Raw genomic sequence first — 20,652 nt, 5'->3', positions numbered from 1 at the left:
CATACATACAAACAAAAATACCCTGTTGTTGATGTTGAAATTCCAATAAAGGAGCCTTGGAACTAGGTTAGAAACCAGTTCTTTCTCTATTGGCAAAAAATCTTGAAATAAACTGAATAATGACATACATACATACATACACACACACACACACACATGCATTCATACATACATACATACATATATACATATATACATACATACATACATACACATGCATGTTCTGATCAATAAGTATCCGAACTGTTGCCATAGTAATGAAGCTAAAGCATGCAGAGTAAAGCTGCTTGGCAAAAATTGACCTTGAACTCTGCTGTGCATGCGCTCTAAGTTTTAACATTCTAGCTCACTTCTGCTGTTTACAGCAATTCTTGGAAGGAATGTGTGTAGTGTGTGATCACTGCAGTGACTAATACAGAGAAAGCTGCGCAGTGAATCTGCATCAAATTTTGCCAGAAGCTTGGCGATACCTGCTCAGAGACCTATGTAAAGTTTTCAAAAAGTTTTCATCATTCTCAACACATTCAAGGAGATCTTGTGCAACTGAAACCCAAGCGTTTTTATGGTCAGCTGAAGCAGTTTTGGCACAAACTTGGCGGATACATGTCTCATATCGAAATCTTCAGTAATAAAGGACTGAACTGAAGTGTAACTAATTTGCACATCCTCTGATAACTCATGAATGGTGATTCAATGATTTCCCCTCACAGCTGCACAAACATTGCAATGTTTTTCTCAGTTCTGCTGGTTGTGGGCCCCCCAGAACATTAATCAATATTGACATTTTTCGGCCATCTTGGAAACATCTGAACCACTCCTACACTTGTGTGGCTCATACACTCCTCTCCATACATTTTCTGCAACTTTGTGTTGGCTTCTGAGCATGACAACTTTCTTTGTCATGGTCAATGCAACGATCACACATGGCACACCTTCCTTCCAAGCACTGCTGTAAATAGCAGAAGTGAGCTAGAATGTTAAAACATAGTGTGCAAGCATAGCAAAGTTTAAGGTCAATCTGTGTGCTTTACTCTGCATGCTTTAGCTTCATTACTATAGCAACAGCCTGGATACTTATTGATCAGACCTAGTATGTGCATGCATAAACACACATGCACACAAACAGATAAAAAAGAATGCAGCTCCAATAATGGACAGAGCCAACATCCATTGTCAAGGTTGCAAAAACAATGAAAATTTTGGAAGAAAAATATGAATAATAAATAAGTGGAAATCAAACCGGTGAGTGTGTTAGATAATACACTCTCCCCAAACAAAACAAAATTTGCTTCAACACATGAATTCACATAAAGAATCTTGCAAACCAGATACAAAGATGAAGTATATATATATATATATATATAGATAGATACACATATATACGTACAAACACTCATGCACTCACGCATGTGTATATACATCATCCTTATATGCTTTTGTATGCATACATGCAATGTAATTGCAGCTGGCACTTCGTTTTTAAAGGCATATGCACAGAATGTGAAGAGAACAATCATCTCTCTTTCTCTCATTTTCACTCTAACCTTTTGTTTCTTCTCTGAATTAAGGGAAAAAATACATAAAGCAATAAAATGAATGCATAAATGAAAATAAGATAACATTTACTGCAGTCCTATACTTTATCTAGTTATTTAGTTAGCCGTAGAGTTAATACATCATCCTCAACATCGTTGTTGTTGTTGTGGTGGTGGTGGTGGCGATGGTGGTGGTGGTGGAGTTAGTTCTCCAGTTGAAATTTAGGTTGGCAGTTCTTGCTGATGTGGCAGAACAGAACAGTTTTAGCTGGAATATTAAAGCTTCTTGTTTAGAATTTGGCCATGAGGGCTACACCTTGAAGCACACTTTGGTAGAGCTAGTTGCCTTCAGTTTAGAATGTTTCCATGTTAAAACACTTCTGTTGTTATCATCACCACTACCACCATATCCACCACCATTTCCACCACCATTATTATTATCATCGTCATGGTTGCAGTGATTCTTGTCATCATCGTGCTCATGATCTTCTTCCTCTCCTCCTCCTACTCATCATCACCAGCACTACCATCACCACTACTGTCATCATCATCACCACCATTACCATCATCACCACTATCATCATCAAAACCATTATCATCACCATCAACACCATTATCATCATCATCCTAATCATCATTACACCACCACCATCAACATTATGATTATTCTATGAATCCTCAATACTATATTTCAGTTTGTCTAAGGTCCTAACATTGACACTCAGATCCAACCTCAGCAACTTCCTCCCATGTCTTCCTTGTTTCTTTTTTGGTGACACTCATGTTCATTCTCAATTCTTAACTCTGCTGGAATTTTATTTTTATATTTTACATATTATGTATTTATGAACCAGAATAGAATATCATTGTGAAGAGGGTGTGCCTATGGATCTTGGGTGGAATAAATACCACAAAAGACGTTTTTGTTGACACACCTACTTATTTGCAATTTCTCACCAGAACACCCACACTCGCACATAACAACTTGTACTACTGTATATACATACATATGCACACATACACACACTCATATATAAATTAAACTGATACAACATTTATTAAAACTTGTCTCTCTCATGCTGCCTTCTTTTGTGCTCATTGTCTCCTTTACACACACACACACACACACACACACACACACACACACACACACACACACACACATATTTATTTTCCAAATTTGTGTAAATGTGTATAGAGTAATGTATAAATTGAATGAATAAAGTTACAACATGGTCTGGATTTCATGTATTTTATTATTGTGTTTTAAAAACATTTTTTAGAATATTGAAGTGTGTTAAAAAAATATTTTGTAATGCTCATAAAGTTCAATTAATGCTTTGATACGTTTGTTGTAATCAGATTTCAAAATGTATTTAACTGACAGCTGAGTTCTTGACAACTGTAGTAAAATGACTGACTTTTTCCATTTTATACCTTTTACAAGACTCCAACAAGCTGAATTTTTGGAATACGATTTTGACTAATCAGCATGCAGCTTAAATGTCATGGTTTGCTTGGCGCACTGATATTATTGGCATAGATCCTGCCCTTATTTTAACCAATTAGCTTGTGGTTTACATGTCATGGTTTTATGAATGAGCAAACTTAGTTGGTTTCGATTGTTTTTATTTCAATTGGTAGGAGTCTTCTGTAATTTGTTTATATTCATATGTTGAAGATATTTTTTAATCCACTAATCCTTAACTGGTTGTTATATTATTGTTGTTATTTCCATTTATAACAAGTGTGAGCATTTTAATAAAACGTTTTGCTTTTATTTTTCTTCCAACCCCACTTGTGTCATATACTTTGTGGAATAAAAATTAGAAACATTTTCTGACCACAACCAAAATACAAAGCTCACCAGAGAAAAGATGTTAATAACAGAAGAAATAATAGACAAAAAGGAATCTATTTTTTAGGGTCAGAACAGCAAACACCAGAGGAAGAAAAAGTCCAAGAAGAAACAATTGATAGAATAGACCCTAAAATTATTACTCTGTCAAAAAGAAATATAGACAGCGACAAACTTTAATTATTGATGAAAGGACTAAAATTCACACCTACACCTATAGTCAACCATCAGGAATTAGAGGAAGATATCCAGAACTTTTGTCGGAAACTATGACTTGTGGAGTTTTTATTGATAAAACTAATGAAAATGACGAATCCTTGGCGAAAAATAAATCAAAATTTAACCTGCCAAAAGGACAAAATATACATCTAGATCAATTCATTGATATCCTTTCCAGATTTCCACTGAGGCATAACATCAATGTCAGAACAAACATTTAAAAACTAGAAAAGTCTGCCCTTTTGTCTTAAAAATGACAACACAATTGTCATCAAACAAGCGGATAAAGGGGATGCCATTGTTGTAATGGATACGGAATATTACCGGGTTCTAGCTGAAGATCTTTTGAAAACTACAACATTCTACCGTGAAATACCCTCAAATATTGACCACCGCATCATGAGAAAACTTGATTATTTAGTCTTAAAACATTATAACTCTCTCACTCCTAATGAAAGGGACTATATTACCAATTTTAAGTCGAAATCCAGCAACTTCTATGGTGTACCTAAAATACATAATTCAAAAGAAATACAAAATGTTATAAAGGAACAAGGTAGTGAATATATAAAACTACTACAACCAAAAGACCTTAACCTAAGACCCATTATAGCTAGTCGAGCCCGTCCGACACATCGTCTGAGCAACCTAAAACATTATCCTAAAACCACTATGAAGTGACATACCCAGTTTCATTCAGGATGACATTGATTTCCTGTCACATCTGCTGAAAACAACTGAATCCACTTCATTGTTAGTTTTGATTTAACAAATTTATATACGAACATTCAGCCTCATCCTCGAAAACAATACATTCGTTTTCAATGGAAAAAATTACCTCCAAATTTGAGGCACAGCTATGGGGACACAATATGCTCCAGCTTTTGCGAGCTCAGTATTGGGATACTTGGAACAAAATCTATATTAAAAAAATTGAAGAAAACTATGGCATGAATTTTAGAAAACATGTAGCAAACACACGGAAAAGATACCTCGAAGATTGTTTCCTAATTTGGACCAAATCCCTAGAAAATCTGGAAGAATTCAACACCCTCCCCAACAAGTTACACCCCAGTCTCAAATTTACGAGAGAAATGAGCAACACACATTTGCCATTTCTTGACATAATGGTAATTAAAAACAACACCACAACCACAACTGATATTTATTACAGAAGCACAGATACACACCAGTCCCTAAATTTCAAATCATGCCACTCAGCACTCGCAAAATGCAGCATCCTGTACTGTCTAGCCAGGAAATTTTGAACTATAGTGGATGATGCAAATACCAGGAACACACGACTTATAGAACTCAAAGGATTTCTGCTCAAGCAAAAATACCCTCTCCTACTTACAGAAAATAGCATACAATGAGCAAAATAGATACCTATTGAAGAACTTAGGGCAACATGAGAAAGACGGACCCATCAACGGAACACAATACCATTTCTAGTAACACACAATCCACATCACCAAAACATTTTTAACATCATTAAAACAAATTTGCCAATCATGAAACAAAGTGAAAAAGTAAAAAACTTTATAACTAATCAAACACATATCTTAAGCAAAAGGCAACTACATACTTAAAGAAACTATTAACAAAGGCAAAATTCAATATGATCAAACAGGATAGAACATTCACAGTATACAAGTGTAATGATAACAGGTTTGGAACATGTCAATACTTGCATACTGATAGATCCATTAGAACAAAACAGGGACAGATTTTCACAAATGTAGATATGAACTACAAAAGCAGAAATTTGATCTACTGCATTAAATGCCCTAATTGTGAGGAAATATATATTGACGAGACAGGGAATGCATTATCAGAATGCTCACAAATCCACAGACAGCAAATTGGGAACACTAATGTTCGCTAAATTCCATTGAGCAAACATAGAGAAACATATGGATCCGAAAATGTTTCTAATTTTTCCTTTCCACAAACTACACGACACAAATGAGGTTGGAAGAAAGATAAAAGAAAAACGTTTTATTAAAATGTTCAAAACTCTTCTGAATGAAAATAACAACAATAATATAACAACCAGTTAATGATGTGGATTAAACAATATCTTTAACATATGAATATAAACAAATTACAGAAGATTCCCACAGACTGAAATAAAAACGATTGAAACCAACTGTTTGCTCACTCATAAAACCATTACAAGTAAAGTGCAAGCAAATTGGTTAAAATAAGGGCAGGATCTATGCCAATAATATCGGTGTGCCCAGCAAACCATGACGTACTGATTAGTCAAAACTGTATTCCAAAAATTCAGCCTGTTGGAGCCTTGTAAAAGGTACAAAAAAGAAGAAGTCAGTCATTTTACTACAGTTATGAAGAACTCAGCTGTCAGTTAAATACATTTTAAAATCTGATGATTACAACAAATGTATCAAAGCACTAATTGAACTTCATAAACATTACAAAATATTTTTTTAATGTTTAAACACACTTCAACATTGTAAAAAATGTTTTTAAAATACTATAATAAAAAACATGAAAACCAGACCATGTTGTAACTTTATTCCACAGATATATATAAAAATATATATATATATATATATATATTGTTTGTCATTGAAGAGTTTTAGACACATGAATAGATACCAATACTTAGGTTGTTTTTTTTAATATCTGGCACTTATTTTATTCATGTTTTTTACTGAACCACTAAGTTATGGAGATGTAAAGAAACAAGCACTAATTGTTTAGCACACACACACACACACACACACATACACACACACACACACACACACACACACACACACACACACAACAGGCTTCCACTCAGTTTCTGTCTCAAATTTAGTTACAAAGCATAGGTTGCTCTGGGGCTATAGTAGAAGACATGTAAAGTACATGCCAGTGACACATAAAAGGCACCTGTGCCAGTGACATGCAAATGACACCTGTGCCGATGACATCTAAAAGCATCCATATTGGTGATATGTAAAAGACACCCATGCCAGTGACATGTAAAAGCATCCATGCTGGTGACATGTTAAATCTACCCAGTACACTCTTTTGAGTGATTGGCATCAGGAAGGCCATCCAGTTGTAGAAATCAAGCCAAAACAGGCTGAAGTCTAGCGCAGCTCTCTGGCTTATCAGTTCCAGTCACACCATCTTACCCATACCAGCATGGAAAACAGATGCTAAATGATAATAATGATGATTTGCCCAAGAGCAAGTTTAGATTGAACTCCAAAACCATGTGGTTGCAAAGTGATCTTCTTAAACACACAGCTATGTCTGTGCCTAGAAGTTTAAAGCTATCATTTCTGGATGGGCTTGAACTACCAGTCTTAGTTAACAAACAGATGTGCTAATTGACTAAACTGCAAAGATGAAGATTTATCGCCTGTTTTCTTTGTACATGAATGGAATGGCTTATCTGTTGGAGTAGTTATTGTTGTTTAATCCCATGTTAACTCTAATCCAGCAGACCTATGTTGAAAGACATTCCACTAGTATCTATTTTGACTTGAACTTTTCATAACTATATCCAATATGGCCTCTCCTGTGATAGAATGCAATTTTTGAGGGAGATTTAGTTGCCATTTCTTGCAGAGCAAATAGCATATGAGAGACACACTTATTGGGTCATTAGAGCAATTTGCACAATTTATGTACAATCGCTTATTTCTACCACTAACAACTCATGTATAAAGATGCAGTCAGTTAATTACCTTTTTCAGAAGTAAAACCACTATGATAGTAATATGATTTGAGCTTCTAGCCTAATCATTAGTAATCCAACACTTTGATTTCACTGTCATTGTGCCACAATAACTTATATGTTTGCTTGATTTTTTTTTTTTTTTTGTATTAATAACACAGGCATGGCTGTGTGGTAAGAAGCTCACTTACCAACCACACGGGTCCAGGTTTAGTTACACTGCATGACACCTTGGGAAAGTGTCTTTTACCATAGTCTTAGGTCAAGCAAAGCTTTGTGAGTAGATTTGGTAGATGGAATTTGAAAGAAGCTCATTGTATATATGTGTGTGTTTGTGTGTATGTGTCTGTGTTTATCCTCTATCATTGCTTGACAACTGGTGTTGGTGTGTTTACATTCCCATAAGTTAGTGGTTTGGCAAAAGAGACTGATAGAATAAGTACCAGGTTTTAAAAAATGCAAGTTCTGGAGTTAATTCATTTGACTAAAACTTTTTGAAGGTGGTGCTCCCGCATGGCCGCAGTCTAATGACTGAAACAAGTAAAAGAAAAAACATGATAAATATAAACATTAATGTATTATGAACTTTTAGTTGGTTGATTGGTGTGTCTCAGATTCTGATATAATTACAAGTTCTTGGTTTCAATGAGTTGTGTATAAACACTGGAAAGAAATACAAGAAAATGAGTTGCAATTAACTGCTATGTTTTATTCAGCTGTTTGAAATAATGTGTCTATGTATGTGTGCATGCATATGTGTGTGTGTGTATGTGTGCATGCATGTTTGCATGCATACACACACACACACACACACACACACACACACATACACTGTAAAGATGATGTTAATTATTGCAGACAATAATTCTTAAGAATATATGTTTGTTTGTTTTTTTTTGTTCTTTTGAAGGATAGAGGAGTTGGCAAAAGTAGCATGCTCTTCCGTATGACACTTGAACATTTTACTGGTTCCATAGACACAAATTTAGGGTAAATAAATATTTTAACCATTTTAAAACATCTTTCACTTCATGAATTATTTGCTGTGGTTTTAATGGAAAACATACTATATTTGATGGCATATAAGACATACTCTTTTGCATGTGTGTGTGTGTGTGTGTGTGCGTGTGTCCCAAAAAAATCTTAAAAGAACCACCCCTATGTGAAGTTGGGCATGCAATAAGCTTTAATGCACTAAAAACTGTTTTCCTGAATATGAGCTGATGAAATTGAAGTTTTTCTAATTTGGCCATGCATCTTTTATGCCATGAAATACAGTCCATTATAAGCACCAACTTGAGACACAGTCAAGCAACAAGCTCTTTGATGTTGGTAGTACTTGTTGCTCTTTTCTCTGTCAAAATTGGTGCTAAAACTATGTTTTTATTTTATTCTATACATTCTATATTTTGTATATATTTATTTTTTTAAAATTTAGGTTGTAATTTTGATTGTTGCCTTTTTTAATACATTTCAAATACATATTTATTTTCAAAAACCAATCTTGTAGTTGTTGTTTAGCTGCAGGTTGTTTATGATCAAACAGATATATGCTCAAAAAAATTCCACTCGCATCCAATCTTTTAGTAGGACTACATTATTCTGCACATCCTTCTTTTCCCCTTTTTAAAAAATTTTTCATGAGAGTGTAATTTAAAGGAGTTTGACTGTTATTTCTAGTAGACTGTATATTGACACAAGACCCAAGACTGTTGGTTATAGTGAAATGTTTTCTTTACTTAAGGTCCATTATAGACATGGCTGTGTGGTTAAGAAGCTTTCTTTGCACCCACGTGGTTTTGAGATCAGTCTCATTGCATGGCACCTTGGGAAAGTGCCTTCTACTATAGCTCTGGGTTAACCAATGCCTTGTGAGTGAATTTGGTAGATGGAAACTGAGAGAAGCCCATCATGTGTGTGTGTGTATCTTTGGATTTGTAATTATTCATTCCACCACTTAATAACTGGTCTTGGTTTTTTTACATCCTCGTAACTTAGCAGTTTGGTAAATATTATTAATAAAATTAAGTATTGGGATTGATTTGTTCAATGAAAACCCTTCAAGACCATAGTTGAATGACTGAAACAGATGAAAGATAAACGATGAGACAAACAAATTTGTTTTAGCCGAGGATTGAAACTGGATCAGAAACTCTGAGTTACCACATTATATGCTGTATATCCAGCAAGTGGTGGAGTTGATTTTTCTTTTCTTTTTTTTTTTTTACTTGTCTCAGTCATTAAACTGCTGCCATGCTAGGGCACTGCCTTGAAGAATTTTCAGTTGAATGAATCAACTCCAGTACTTACATTTTGTTAAACTGGTATTTAGTCTATTGTTCTCTTGTGCTGAACTGCTAAGTTAGAAAGATCATAAACATATCAACACCAAGCAGTAGTGGGGGACAGACATAAAGACACACATACACATATATATATGACGAGTTTCTTTCAGTTTCTGTCTACCTAATCTACTCACAAGGCTTTGGTCAGCCTGAGACTATAGTAGAAGGCACTTGCCCAAAGTGCCACACTGAACCTTGAACCATGTGGTTGGGAAGCAAACTTCTTACCACACAGCCACATCTGTGTCTATTTTGTTTACTAGTCTTGATTTATTTCTCTAAGCATTCACTCCATGTGACTGCTTGAATAAATTTGGATGTAGCCTAATGAGAGAGACCAAGTGGATTGTGACATTATGTGGAATCTACTTTCTGGGAATATGGAGTGGTCCAAATGAATAGCCATGCTTGGTTGGGTGTTATTGAATCCTCCTTCTGGATATAGTGTCATTGGTTTCACATTTCTAATGGACCAATCAATGATTTATTGCATTTATAGTGCTGAAAGTGATAGAGAGTGTTTGTAACCCCATGCAGAACAAATATCAATGAGGACGCTGTCCCAAAACACCAACTTTTCAGTTTTCTTGCCAATCTTTACAACCTTTACTGATTAACATTGGTGAAATATATATTTGCACACACATGTGAATGCACGCACGCACACGCACACACACACACACACACACACACACACACACACACACACACATTTTCTGTGTTATATTTCACTTACAAAATATTGCTGAACCAAGGCTTTGGTAGAGGATACTTGCTTGAAGTGCTGCTTAGTGGAACTGAACCCAGAACAAGATATATATGAAGCAAACTTCTTAACCACACAACCAATGTTTAGGCCCATGTTGGCTGGATGATTTCAGAAATAACAATAAGAATATGCAAGATCATATAGTAAAAAAAGAAAGTTGGAATGTTTGGTTTTGGTTTCAGCCCCACTATGCGTCACCTTGGGCAAGCATCTTCTTCTGTAGCCCCAGGCCAACCAATGCCTTGAGAGTAGATTTGGTAGATGGAAACTGTGTGGAAGCTTCTCGTGTGTGTGCTTTTGTGTTTGTCATCCCCTCCCCCACTGCTTGGAATTGGTGTTGGTTTATGTCCCTGTAACTTAGTAGTTTGGCAAAATAGACCGATAGAATAAGTACCAGACTTTAAAAAAAAGTTCTAGGGACTATTTGTTTGACTAAAATCCTTCAAGGCATTGTCCCAGCATAGTTCTGTCCAGTGACTTAAGCAAGTAAAAGATAAAAGCTAGACATTAAATAACAGTTATTGAAGCCTTCATCATCATCACAATGAAGATGTGTTTGGAATCTTTGGATTCCTGGTGGAATATAAATTCTCCACAGAATCTTCCAAAGCATTATGTACAATGCGTTTTTTCACTTGATTCTATGTCATGCCCTGGTTCCTTCAGTTATTTTTCTTCTCTAGGTTCCAATGCAAAAGCTTCCTTACTCAGCACTAGTATGCATAAATAGTTAATTGTTTGACCTATCAAGGAACCAAAGTCTCAATCAATGCATGGCTAGTGCTACTGATATAGTTTGATAAATGGGGACAAGTAGTGGTGGTGGTGGTGGTGGAACTGTTGATTATGTTGATACTCTTCTACTTGACTAGTACTTTATTGAACCCCATTAATGTTCACCATTAAGGGTTATCTCCAGCCAGTTCACTTCTGACACACTTTTTGTCCTTTACATCTTTATGGCTGGAGATATGAAAGTCATATGGTAGAAACTTTTTATGATCAATTTGTTTCACGTAGCCATTGCCTTCAAACCAACAACTGTATGATTTTATAAGGTAAAATAATTGAAAGTGTAATACTTTCCCTTCTCAAAAATAATGATTTTGAAATTAAGTTTTTTCCTTTTTATATCTAGTTAAAAAAAAAAATTAAAATGCTTAATTTATATTGTGTTTTCTCTTTTTTATTATTTCAGTTCTAGTTTCTTATCAAAATCAATCCAGTTAGATGGTACTACATACAAGTTCCAGATATGGGACACTCCAGGACAAGAAGGAGTTAGTTTTTTTTATTATTTTTTCTATTTTGATTCTTCTATTTTATTTTGCAAATACTTTGTTATATGATTCAGCATTTGTTAACAATTTCATGTATAACTGTTTTAAAATCATTTATGTTTAGCATCTTATGAAGCTGAATATTTTAAAGAAATGTTTCTGAGTTGGAATGTGTTAGTGTCTTATAGAGACAGAAGGCTTTTAGGGAAAGCAGTTTCTTTAGCTCATAAGCATAGCCAACCTCACAAACTTCACTGTATGACCACCAATAACTACCACAGATTGTTTTGCCTTATTTTACTTTTGTTTTGTTTTGTTTTGTTTCGTTTTTTCTTTCTACTCTTTCATGACCATAATTCCAATTATATACACTGTTTATATCATTCTATTAATATCATAAATATTTGAGAACTTTGCAGAGTTTTGAAAAATAGCTTTATTTTTCATCATTATGCTATCATCATCATCATCATCATCATCATCATCATCATCATCATCATGATTTAACGTCTGTTGTTCATGCTGGCATGGGTTGGACAGTTTGACCAGGGCTGGCAAGCTGAAAGGCTACACCAGACTCCAGTCTGATTTGGCTTGGTTTTCTATGGCCAGATGACTTTCCTAATGCCAACCACTCTGAGAATGTAATGGATGGCTTTACATGGCACTGGCACAGGTGCCATTTATATGACACCAGTATCTGCTATGACTGTGATTTTACTTGGTTTGATGGGTCAAGCATGACATAATGCCAAGGTCTTGATCATTCGTCATTGCCTCCGTGAGGCCCAACCCTTGAAAGGAGCGTTCCTCATGTCACCAGTATTGGCTGCTTTGCTTGACAGGTCTACTCAAGCACAGAATATTGCCAAAGGTCTAGGACACTAGTCATTGCCTGTGTGAGGCCCAAAGTTCAAATATCATGTTTCAACACCTCACCCCATGTCTTTCTGGGTCTACCTCTACCATAGGTTTCCTACACAGGTAGAGATCAGCACTTCTTTACACAGCTGTCTTTGTCCATGTGCACCACATGACCATATCAGTGCAGTTGTATCTCTTGCATACCACATCTGATGCCTCTTATGCCCAACTTTTCCCACAAGATGCTTACACTCTGTTATACATGCACACTGACATTGCACATTCAGTGAAGCATATTGGCTTCATTCCTTTCAAGTCTATGCATGGCCTCAGCAGTCACAGCTCATGTTTCACTGCTGTGTAGCTTAGCTGTTTGCACACAGGCATCATACAATCTACCTTTCACTCTGGACTTTGTCCAGCCTATTCTTATTCTCACAGCTATGCTCTTAGAGCATCCACCTCTGCTACTAACTTGGTCACCTAGATAACAGAAGCTATCTACTACCCTTAGCTTACCTCCATGGCAGTTGAGGGAGTCTATTTTCTGTATTTTTTCAGTGTTTATTGTACCTGTGCATCTTCCACACACAAAAGCTAGTTTCCTTCTTAACCTTCCTCTGATACTGCTGCACCTCTTACGTGTCCATAGCTTGCACTAGGTGCATCTTATGGAGTTTCTACCTACACCTTTTCAATATATCAAGCAGGGCCATCTACCTGAGGGGATTTGTGATTTGTCTGTCTTCCTACTTACTAAGACCTTGGTTTTTGTTTGGTTAACTCTAAGGCCCTTTGATTCTAGACCTTGCTTCCATAACTGAAACTTCTCTAGTTCTGACAGTGATTCAGCTATTTCTGATTGAAAACAAAAGCTTCTTAAATAAAATTATGATGGAAGGTTTTAACTTAAACATTTTGATAGCCTTTAAAATCTCAAGCACTTCTCATATCATGAAAACAAAATCACAACAGACCCCTGCCACTAAACATGACCAATACACAGCTAGCTCTCTCAGTCACTCCAAATACTGGGCCTCACTATCCTAGAAGACCTTTCCTGGTGAAAGCATATATTTAATATAGCTAGGACTGCATCTCAGAGATTGGCCTTTCTCTTCTGGGTCAGAAAATATTTTAACAGCCAACACTTACAGACACTCTACAAGTACTACTCCTATATCTGGGATGGTGCTGGTGCTATGCACACACACACACACACACACACACACACACACACTAGACTGCATGTGTGTATGATATTGCATGATTCACAGAAAAATATATACACAAACTTATGAATACACAATCCCATGGACTAAGTTTGGCCCCAAAATATGTGAAAGTATGTGGAACTCCTCAGTCATATGCTCATACTCAAACACAACAAAATGGGTAATGCAGGTGTGTGTGTGTGTGTGTGTGCACATATTCTGTATGGATGTGCATATATGTATGTATTTATATGTATATTTTAAAATTTGGACATGGCCATGTCTAATGAAAGAGAGATAACAAGTAGGAGTTGTTGCCCATGATGATGACGATGATCAACATCATCATCATCATCATCATTGTTTAACATCTGCCTTCCATACTGGCATAGTTGGACACTTTGACAGGAGCCAGCCAGGTAGAAGACTATCCTAGGTTACTGTGTCTGTTTTGGCATGAGTTTTATGGCTGGATGCCCTTCCTAACACTAGCCACCCTGCAGAATGGACTGAGTGCTTTTTATGTGGCACCAAGCACAGATGAGGTCAGTTTTAGCATGGTTTTTACAGGTGGATCCACTTCCAAATGCCAACTAGTTCAGTGTGGGCTGGATGTTTTTTTATGTGGCACCAGCACTGGCAGGATCACCAAGTAACTAGCAAGACAAGAAATTTTGAGAGGGGAGGGGACATTGGAGGAGTGTAAAAGTGAGACAGAGGTAGAAACAGGTATCTTGCATGGCGGTGGGGAGGGGCATTGGAGAAGGTGATCTTGTGTCAGACAATGAAAGGTTAGAGTATGACAGAGAAACAGAAAGTCAGAAACAGGTGTCTGCTATAGAGGAGATACATGGTTAACTGACCAGAGAGAGAGAGAGAGAAAGAAGAGAAAAGAGGACAAAAACAGATGTGCTGATGTAAAGGAGTTACTTGGTTATCTAGCCACAGTGAAGAGCAAGAGAAGAGAGTGTTATCAAGAATGAAGGAAGAAACAGGTGTGCTGCTGTAGAGGAAAAACATGGCTACCCATCCAGAGGAAAGAGCAAGGGAAAGAGAGAGAGGGAGTGAGAGAGACAGCAAAAGTGCAAGACAGAGCAGGAGAGAGATGGTGGTGAAGTGCCAGGGTATACTCACAAGTGATAAGGATCAGAGCATAGATATGATGGTAAAGTTAGGAAGAGAGAGATAGATGGTGGCAATTGCTAGGACATGCCCTCAAGGTATGGAGGTCATAAAATATATGGCCAGGTATTGCCTAGAAGGTACAAGTAAGGAGTGGGGATTGCAGTGGATGATGAGAACCTGGGTATATAGGTGTGTGTATGTGTGTGTGTACAGATTCAGGTGTGGCTGTGTGGTAAGAAGCTTGCTTCCCAACCATATGGTTCCGGGTTCAGCCCCACTGTGTGGCACCTTGGGTAAGTGTCTTCTACTATAACCTTAGGCTGACCAAAGCCTTGTGAGTGGATTTGGTAGACAGAAACTGAAAGAAGCCTGTCGTGTGTGTGTGTGTGTATATATATATATATATATATATATATATATGTGTGTGTGTGTCTGTGTTTGTCCCCTCCCCCCATCTCCACTACTCAACAACCAGTGTTGGTGTGTTTATATCCCTATAACTTAGCAATTCAGAATAAGTACCAGGCTTAAAACAAAAAGTACTGGGGTCGAAATATTTGACTATAAATTCTTCAAGGCAGTGCCCCAGCATGGCTGCAGTCTAATGACTGAAACAAGTAAAAGATAAAAGATAAGATACACACACACACACACACGCACAAACACAAACACACACGTTTTGCAAACAACTTGCACATGTAAGTGCTACCAGTCGAAAGCTCCACATACTGGAAGCCAGCAAGTGTATGGGGGTCATCAGGAGATACTACACACCATAGTATCTCAGGATTTCTGACCCTGAGTGTTGATTGATCAACTAAACCTGGCTCATCGAATTCGTGTGAAAGTGGCTGTGTATTCCATATATATACATTATGTGATCAAAAGTGTCTGGATGCCCTGTGAAATGTGTGTTTATCATAAAGGGCAACACAGTAGATCACAGAGGGCACCACAGCACTACCATTTTCCATGTGCAACACATGGTCAGCAATCTCAGTAGCTAGCAGACAGTGCTAAGCAGCAGAGCGGGATGCTCTGTGGAACTAATGGACTTTCAACATAGTCAGGTGGTTGGGTGCCACTTGTCTACTAAGCCTGTATGCAACATTTCCACCCTCCTGAACGTCCCTAGGTCCACTGATTCTAAAGTAATTGTGATGTGGAAACATGAGAGGATGTGTATAACCTCCCTTGGGCCAACCTCCCTTGTTAACCCTTACAGACTGTCAAGAGTTGGAGAGGGTCATATAGCATAATTTTCTCTCACCCCTCACTACCATCACACAAATTCCAAACTGCGACAGGATCTACTCCAACGACTATAATAGCTGTTTGGCACAAGGTGTGGAAGCTTGGTTTCCCTAGAAGAACAGCTGCCCAATGCCTGCTTGCATGGTGTGAAGAGTGTCAAAACTGGACTATAGAATAGTGGAAAACAATTGTGTGGAGTGATGAATCACAGTACACAATGTTGTGATCTGATGGTAGTGCGTGGGTGTGACGAATACCTAGTGAATGATATGCACCAGTCTGGATAGTGCTGACTGTGAAATTCAGCGGTGATGGAGTCATGTGTAGTCATATTTCTCCTGGAGGGGGCTAGGCCCCCTTGTTGCCTTATGTGGCACTATCACAGCACAAGCTTACACTGACATTTTAACCACTTTCATATTACTTCCCGTTGAAAGCCAGTTAGAGGATGACCGTTGTGTCTTTCAACATGACCGAGCACCTGTCCATACTGCAGGGGTTGTAGGGGTTGGTTTGATGACAACAACATCCCACTAATAGACTGGTCTATGCAGAATCCTGATTTAAATTCCATCGAATATCTCTGGGATGTTTTGGAATGCCAACTTCATGCTAGACCACATTGACCCACATCAATACCCTTGCTCATTTCGATGCTCTGCAAAGAATGGGCTGCCATTTCCCAGGAGACCTGCCACCTAATTGTTTCAACCACATGGAAGGTTTTAACTTAAACATTTTGTTCGTCTTTAAAATCTCAAGCACTTCTCATATCATGAAAACAAAATCACAATAGACCCCTGCCACTAAACATGACCTACAATGTGTGGAAGCTATCATCAAGGCTAAGGGTGGGCCAACACCATATTGACTGCCACTGTTCCCAGTGGAGAGTGGCCCAAATTTGTACTTCATTATCAGGTGGGTGTCTGGATACTTTTGATCACATAGTGTGTATATATATATATATATATATATATATATATATATGTGTGTGTGTGTGTGCTTAATGTAATTCTAAGGCAGAATCAGTATAAAATTATGACAAGAGTGGACCTTTATGTTACAGACACAATTCATCTGAAGTGCTTCCATTCAGACAATTATCACCTACCCACAAGGTATTGTGATATTTGATCAAGATGTTATGCAGTGGAATTAAAATCAAGACCTCATGATTGCTGCATCTGTCTACATATATAAATAAATAAATGTGCAGGCACAGCTATGTAGTTAAAAAGTTCACTTATGAACTATATGGTTAGAGGTTCAGTCCCACTATGGTTAGTTGGTTGGTATTCTCTACCGTAACCATTTCTTCAAATTCTGTTGATCAATACCTTGTGAGTAAAATTGGTAAATGGAAACCGAAGAGGATTGTTATGTATGTGTGTGAGTGGGTTTATATTTGTCTTTGTTTTCAGTATGTCTGCTGTTGTTTACTTACAGTCTGCTGTTGTTTACTTGCAGTCTGCTGCAAAAGAATCTTCAAGCTTCTTGAGATTTCTTCGCATGTCACACTCTGTAACCAAAAGCTTCACAATTTACGTAAATGGTATTGCTTGTTTCCAGTTCTCTATGAAAATATGTTGAAGCTGATCATTGTTTGATACTCCGGAGGGGGAGGTTATTACTTCGCTTGATAACAGGTGAGGGTTGAGATCAGGAAGAGGATCCAGCCATAGAAAAGTTTGCCTTGTTGTCATCTACCTGATCAATGCAAGCATGGGAAAAGTAAACGTTACTATGATGATGATGAGCATACACATAAACACACATCCACACACGTTTGTGTATTGCTATAAATATGCTTAGTGTTTCAGATTATCTGTTAGTAAAATAGTGTGAGTTTTATGGCACTCTTAAATTCAGAACTTATCTTTTATGTTTCTTTAGCTTCTACTTCTTTTCCCTCTCTTTCAGTCGTTTTCTTCCTTCCTTATCTCCTCTGTCTCCTCCCCTCTTGATGAATCAACATACAATAATAAATTTCAAAGTGCTTAAGACTCCAGCACCCTCTCTATAAATATCTCTCAACTGACAGAGTGGGCAGTTTGGCATTAAACAGCTCCTTATTTACTATTTCTAATGTGGCTTCTGCATCAAGAACTACTACTACATAATAATAATAATAATAATAATAATAATAATAATAATAATAATAATAATAATAATAATAATAATGGTTTCAACTTTTGGTGCAATGCCAGCAAGTTCAGGGGAACAGGTAAATTGAATACATTGGCCCCATTGCTCAAGTGGTACTTATTTTATTGACCTCAGAAGGATGAAAGGCAAAGTCGACCATGCCAGAATTTGAACTCAGAATGTAAAGACCGCTAAGCATTTTGCCTGGCATGCTAATGATTCTGCCAGCTTGCTGCTTTTATGGTAATAAGAATAACAACAACAACAATCATATAATAACAATAATAAAAACTATTCTTTCTAACTTTTGGCACAGAGCCTGAAATTTTGTGGGAGAGGATAACTGATTACATCAATCCCAGAGTTCAACAGGTACTTAATTTATCAACCCCAAAAGGATGAAAAGCAAATTCAATTTCGGTGGAATTTGGATCCAGAATGCAAAGCCATTTTGAATATGGCAAAGAAATTTCATCAACAATGTTTTGCTCTTTTGTTGGATTGTAACCCTTTAGGTTAAGCACAACCTTGACCACAATTATTGCAGAATATTGTTGGTAATCCCAACATAATTGACCTTGCTGTAGTTTCTCTTTCTTTCTTCCTGTTGTTTCACCCTATTAGACTTTGTAACGTTTATTCCTTCCATCCTTGCCCTCTCCTCGTGTTTGTGATCAGTTGCTGTTTTCTCTCATGCAGTTTCACTCAGGCCATCTACTTCATTTGATGACTTCATCATAATGAAGTTTCTGGGCCCATCTTCTGCAGCTTCCATGTGAATCATATCCTAATGTCTGTACATATTATGTACCCCCACCAAGCATAATTGTGATTGCATCAGTATAGACTCTGCACTAGACATATTTACCCTTTACTGGACATTTTGATTAGAAATGTTCATTATAGATTGTAACAAGCATAGGTGACAGCTCATCAGCTTTTTTCATATGGTGACAATACAGTTTGTAAGTTTAAGCAGAACATAACAAACAAGATAGTACTACTGCTCAGTGCATTTTCTTGATAAGTTTTATGCCATATTATTTCCACAATCAGTTATTGAACTTCTCAAAAGTAACTGTAATTGTAACCAACCAATTCTATCTACATCCAGGCTGTTGCCATCAGAAATTGTGCTGCCTCAGTATATGATCTTTTTCACTATAGGGACTGATTTGCACTCCCAGTTTAAGTTAGAACAACACTTCAGTCTTTTTCACATTTACTGACAGGTTAAAAACCTATACCGTGCATTCAAAATGCTGTGTAATTTTCTGAATATTTTAGCTACTAGGACTCTTAGGTTAACAGTAAAAAGAAGTTCATAAATACACCCTCTCTTTCTCCTCTTTTTATCTTTTATTTGTTTGAGTCATTAGACTGCGACCATGCTGGGGCACTGCCTTAAAGAATTTTTAGTCAAATGAATCAGCCCCAATACTTTCCTTTTTTTAAGCCTGGTACTTATCCTGTCGACTTATTTTACTGCACTGCTAAGTTACGGGGATACAAACACACCAACACCGGTTGTCAAGTAGTGGAGGAAGGGACACATACACACGGTGCAGTGAATATATTGTTGTCTAAATTACGCAAAAATGAAAATAATGCTGGCATCTCATTTTAACAGATATATTTACCTAAATTACATAAAAATATCTTGAAATACTAACAAGTAAATTTATTCAATAAAATCCCCATTGGCTTCAATCACAGCCTCCAGATGACTTTGGAATCTCCTGCAGCTCTTCTGGATGGTCTCCTTGTTTAAATTGGTGAATGCTGTCATAATCCTTGCCTTCAATTCGTCTTTGGTGTCACAAGGAGTTTTGTTGCTCAACTGCGCCCCACATAATTATCAAGGGGGGTTGCAGTCTGGGGAGTTAGGTGGCCAGATGTCAGGTCTAATGTGATCGCAGAAATAGTCTGACAGCCATGACTGGGTTCTCCTGCTTGTGTGGCATGGTACAGAGTCCTGTTGCCAGACAGAGGATCTTCCACCAGCCAGCCTCTTGAGCCAGGGCAGCACTAACTCCTCCAGGCACTTGATGTAGGCCTCTGTGTTGAGTCTGAGACCATGTAGGAAGATGAATGGAGGCATAATGTCACATCACTAGTGATCACTCCAAATATCATGATGTTGACTGGATGTTTGATTTTTATCACTCTTGGTACATGTTTTGGGGAAACAGTGAGCCAACTGTTCTGTGTGTTCACCATCTGTTCATATTGGAGCTTCTGGCGCAAATGCCAAGCAGTACAGCATGTTGATTTCAAATTTCTAGCAGAGTGAATTGCATCATGGGGCTGTTTTTCTCACAGATGGTGCCCAACTGACCCT

The 20,652-nt window shown here is 37.2% G+C and overlaps 1 protein-coding gene across 2 annotated transcripts in view; it reads left to right on the top strand.

The window, feature by feature from the left end:
• LOC106879737 (ras-related protein Rab-5A-like) overlaps positions 1-20,652 on the top strand; it is a 147,113-nt gene that overhangs the window by 68,852 nt on the left and 57,609 nt on the right. For both annotated transcript variants that reach the window (XM_052976264.1, XM_052976263.1), the window contains exons 2-3: positions 8,223-8,302; positions 11,625-11,706. In XM_052976264.1, the coding sequence (XP_052832224.1) occupies positions 8,247-8,302; positions 11,625-11,706 (138 nt within the window). In that variant the 5' untranslated portion in view covers positions 8,223-8,246. The remainder of the gene's footprint in view (positions 1-8,222; positions 8,303-11,624; positions 11,707-20,652) is intronic.

This window comes from Octopus bimaculoides, chromosome 24 (genome assembly GCF_001194135.2).
Source record: "Octopus bimaculoides isolate UCB-OBI-ISO-001 chromosome 24, ASM119413v2, whole genome shotgun sequence".
In the NCBI taxonomy this organism is placed as follows: Eukaryota; Metazoa; Mollusca; class Cephalopoda; order Octopoda; family Octopodidae; genus Octopus; species Octopus bimaculoides.
The sequence above is the reverse complement of the archived record's forward strand: the minus strand, read 5'-3'. Positions and strand labels throughout refer to the sequence as shown.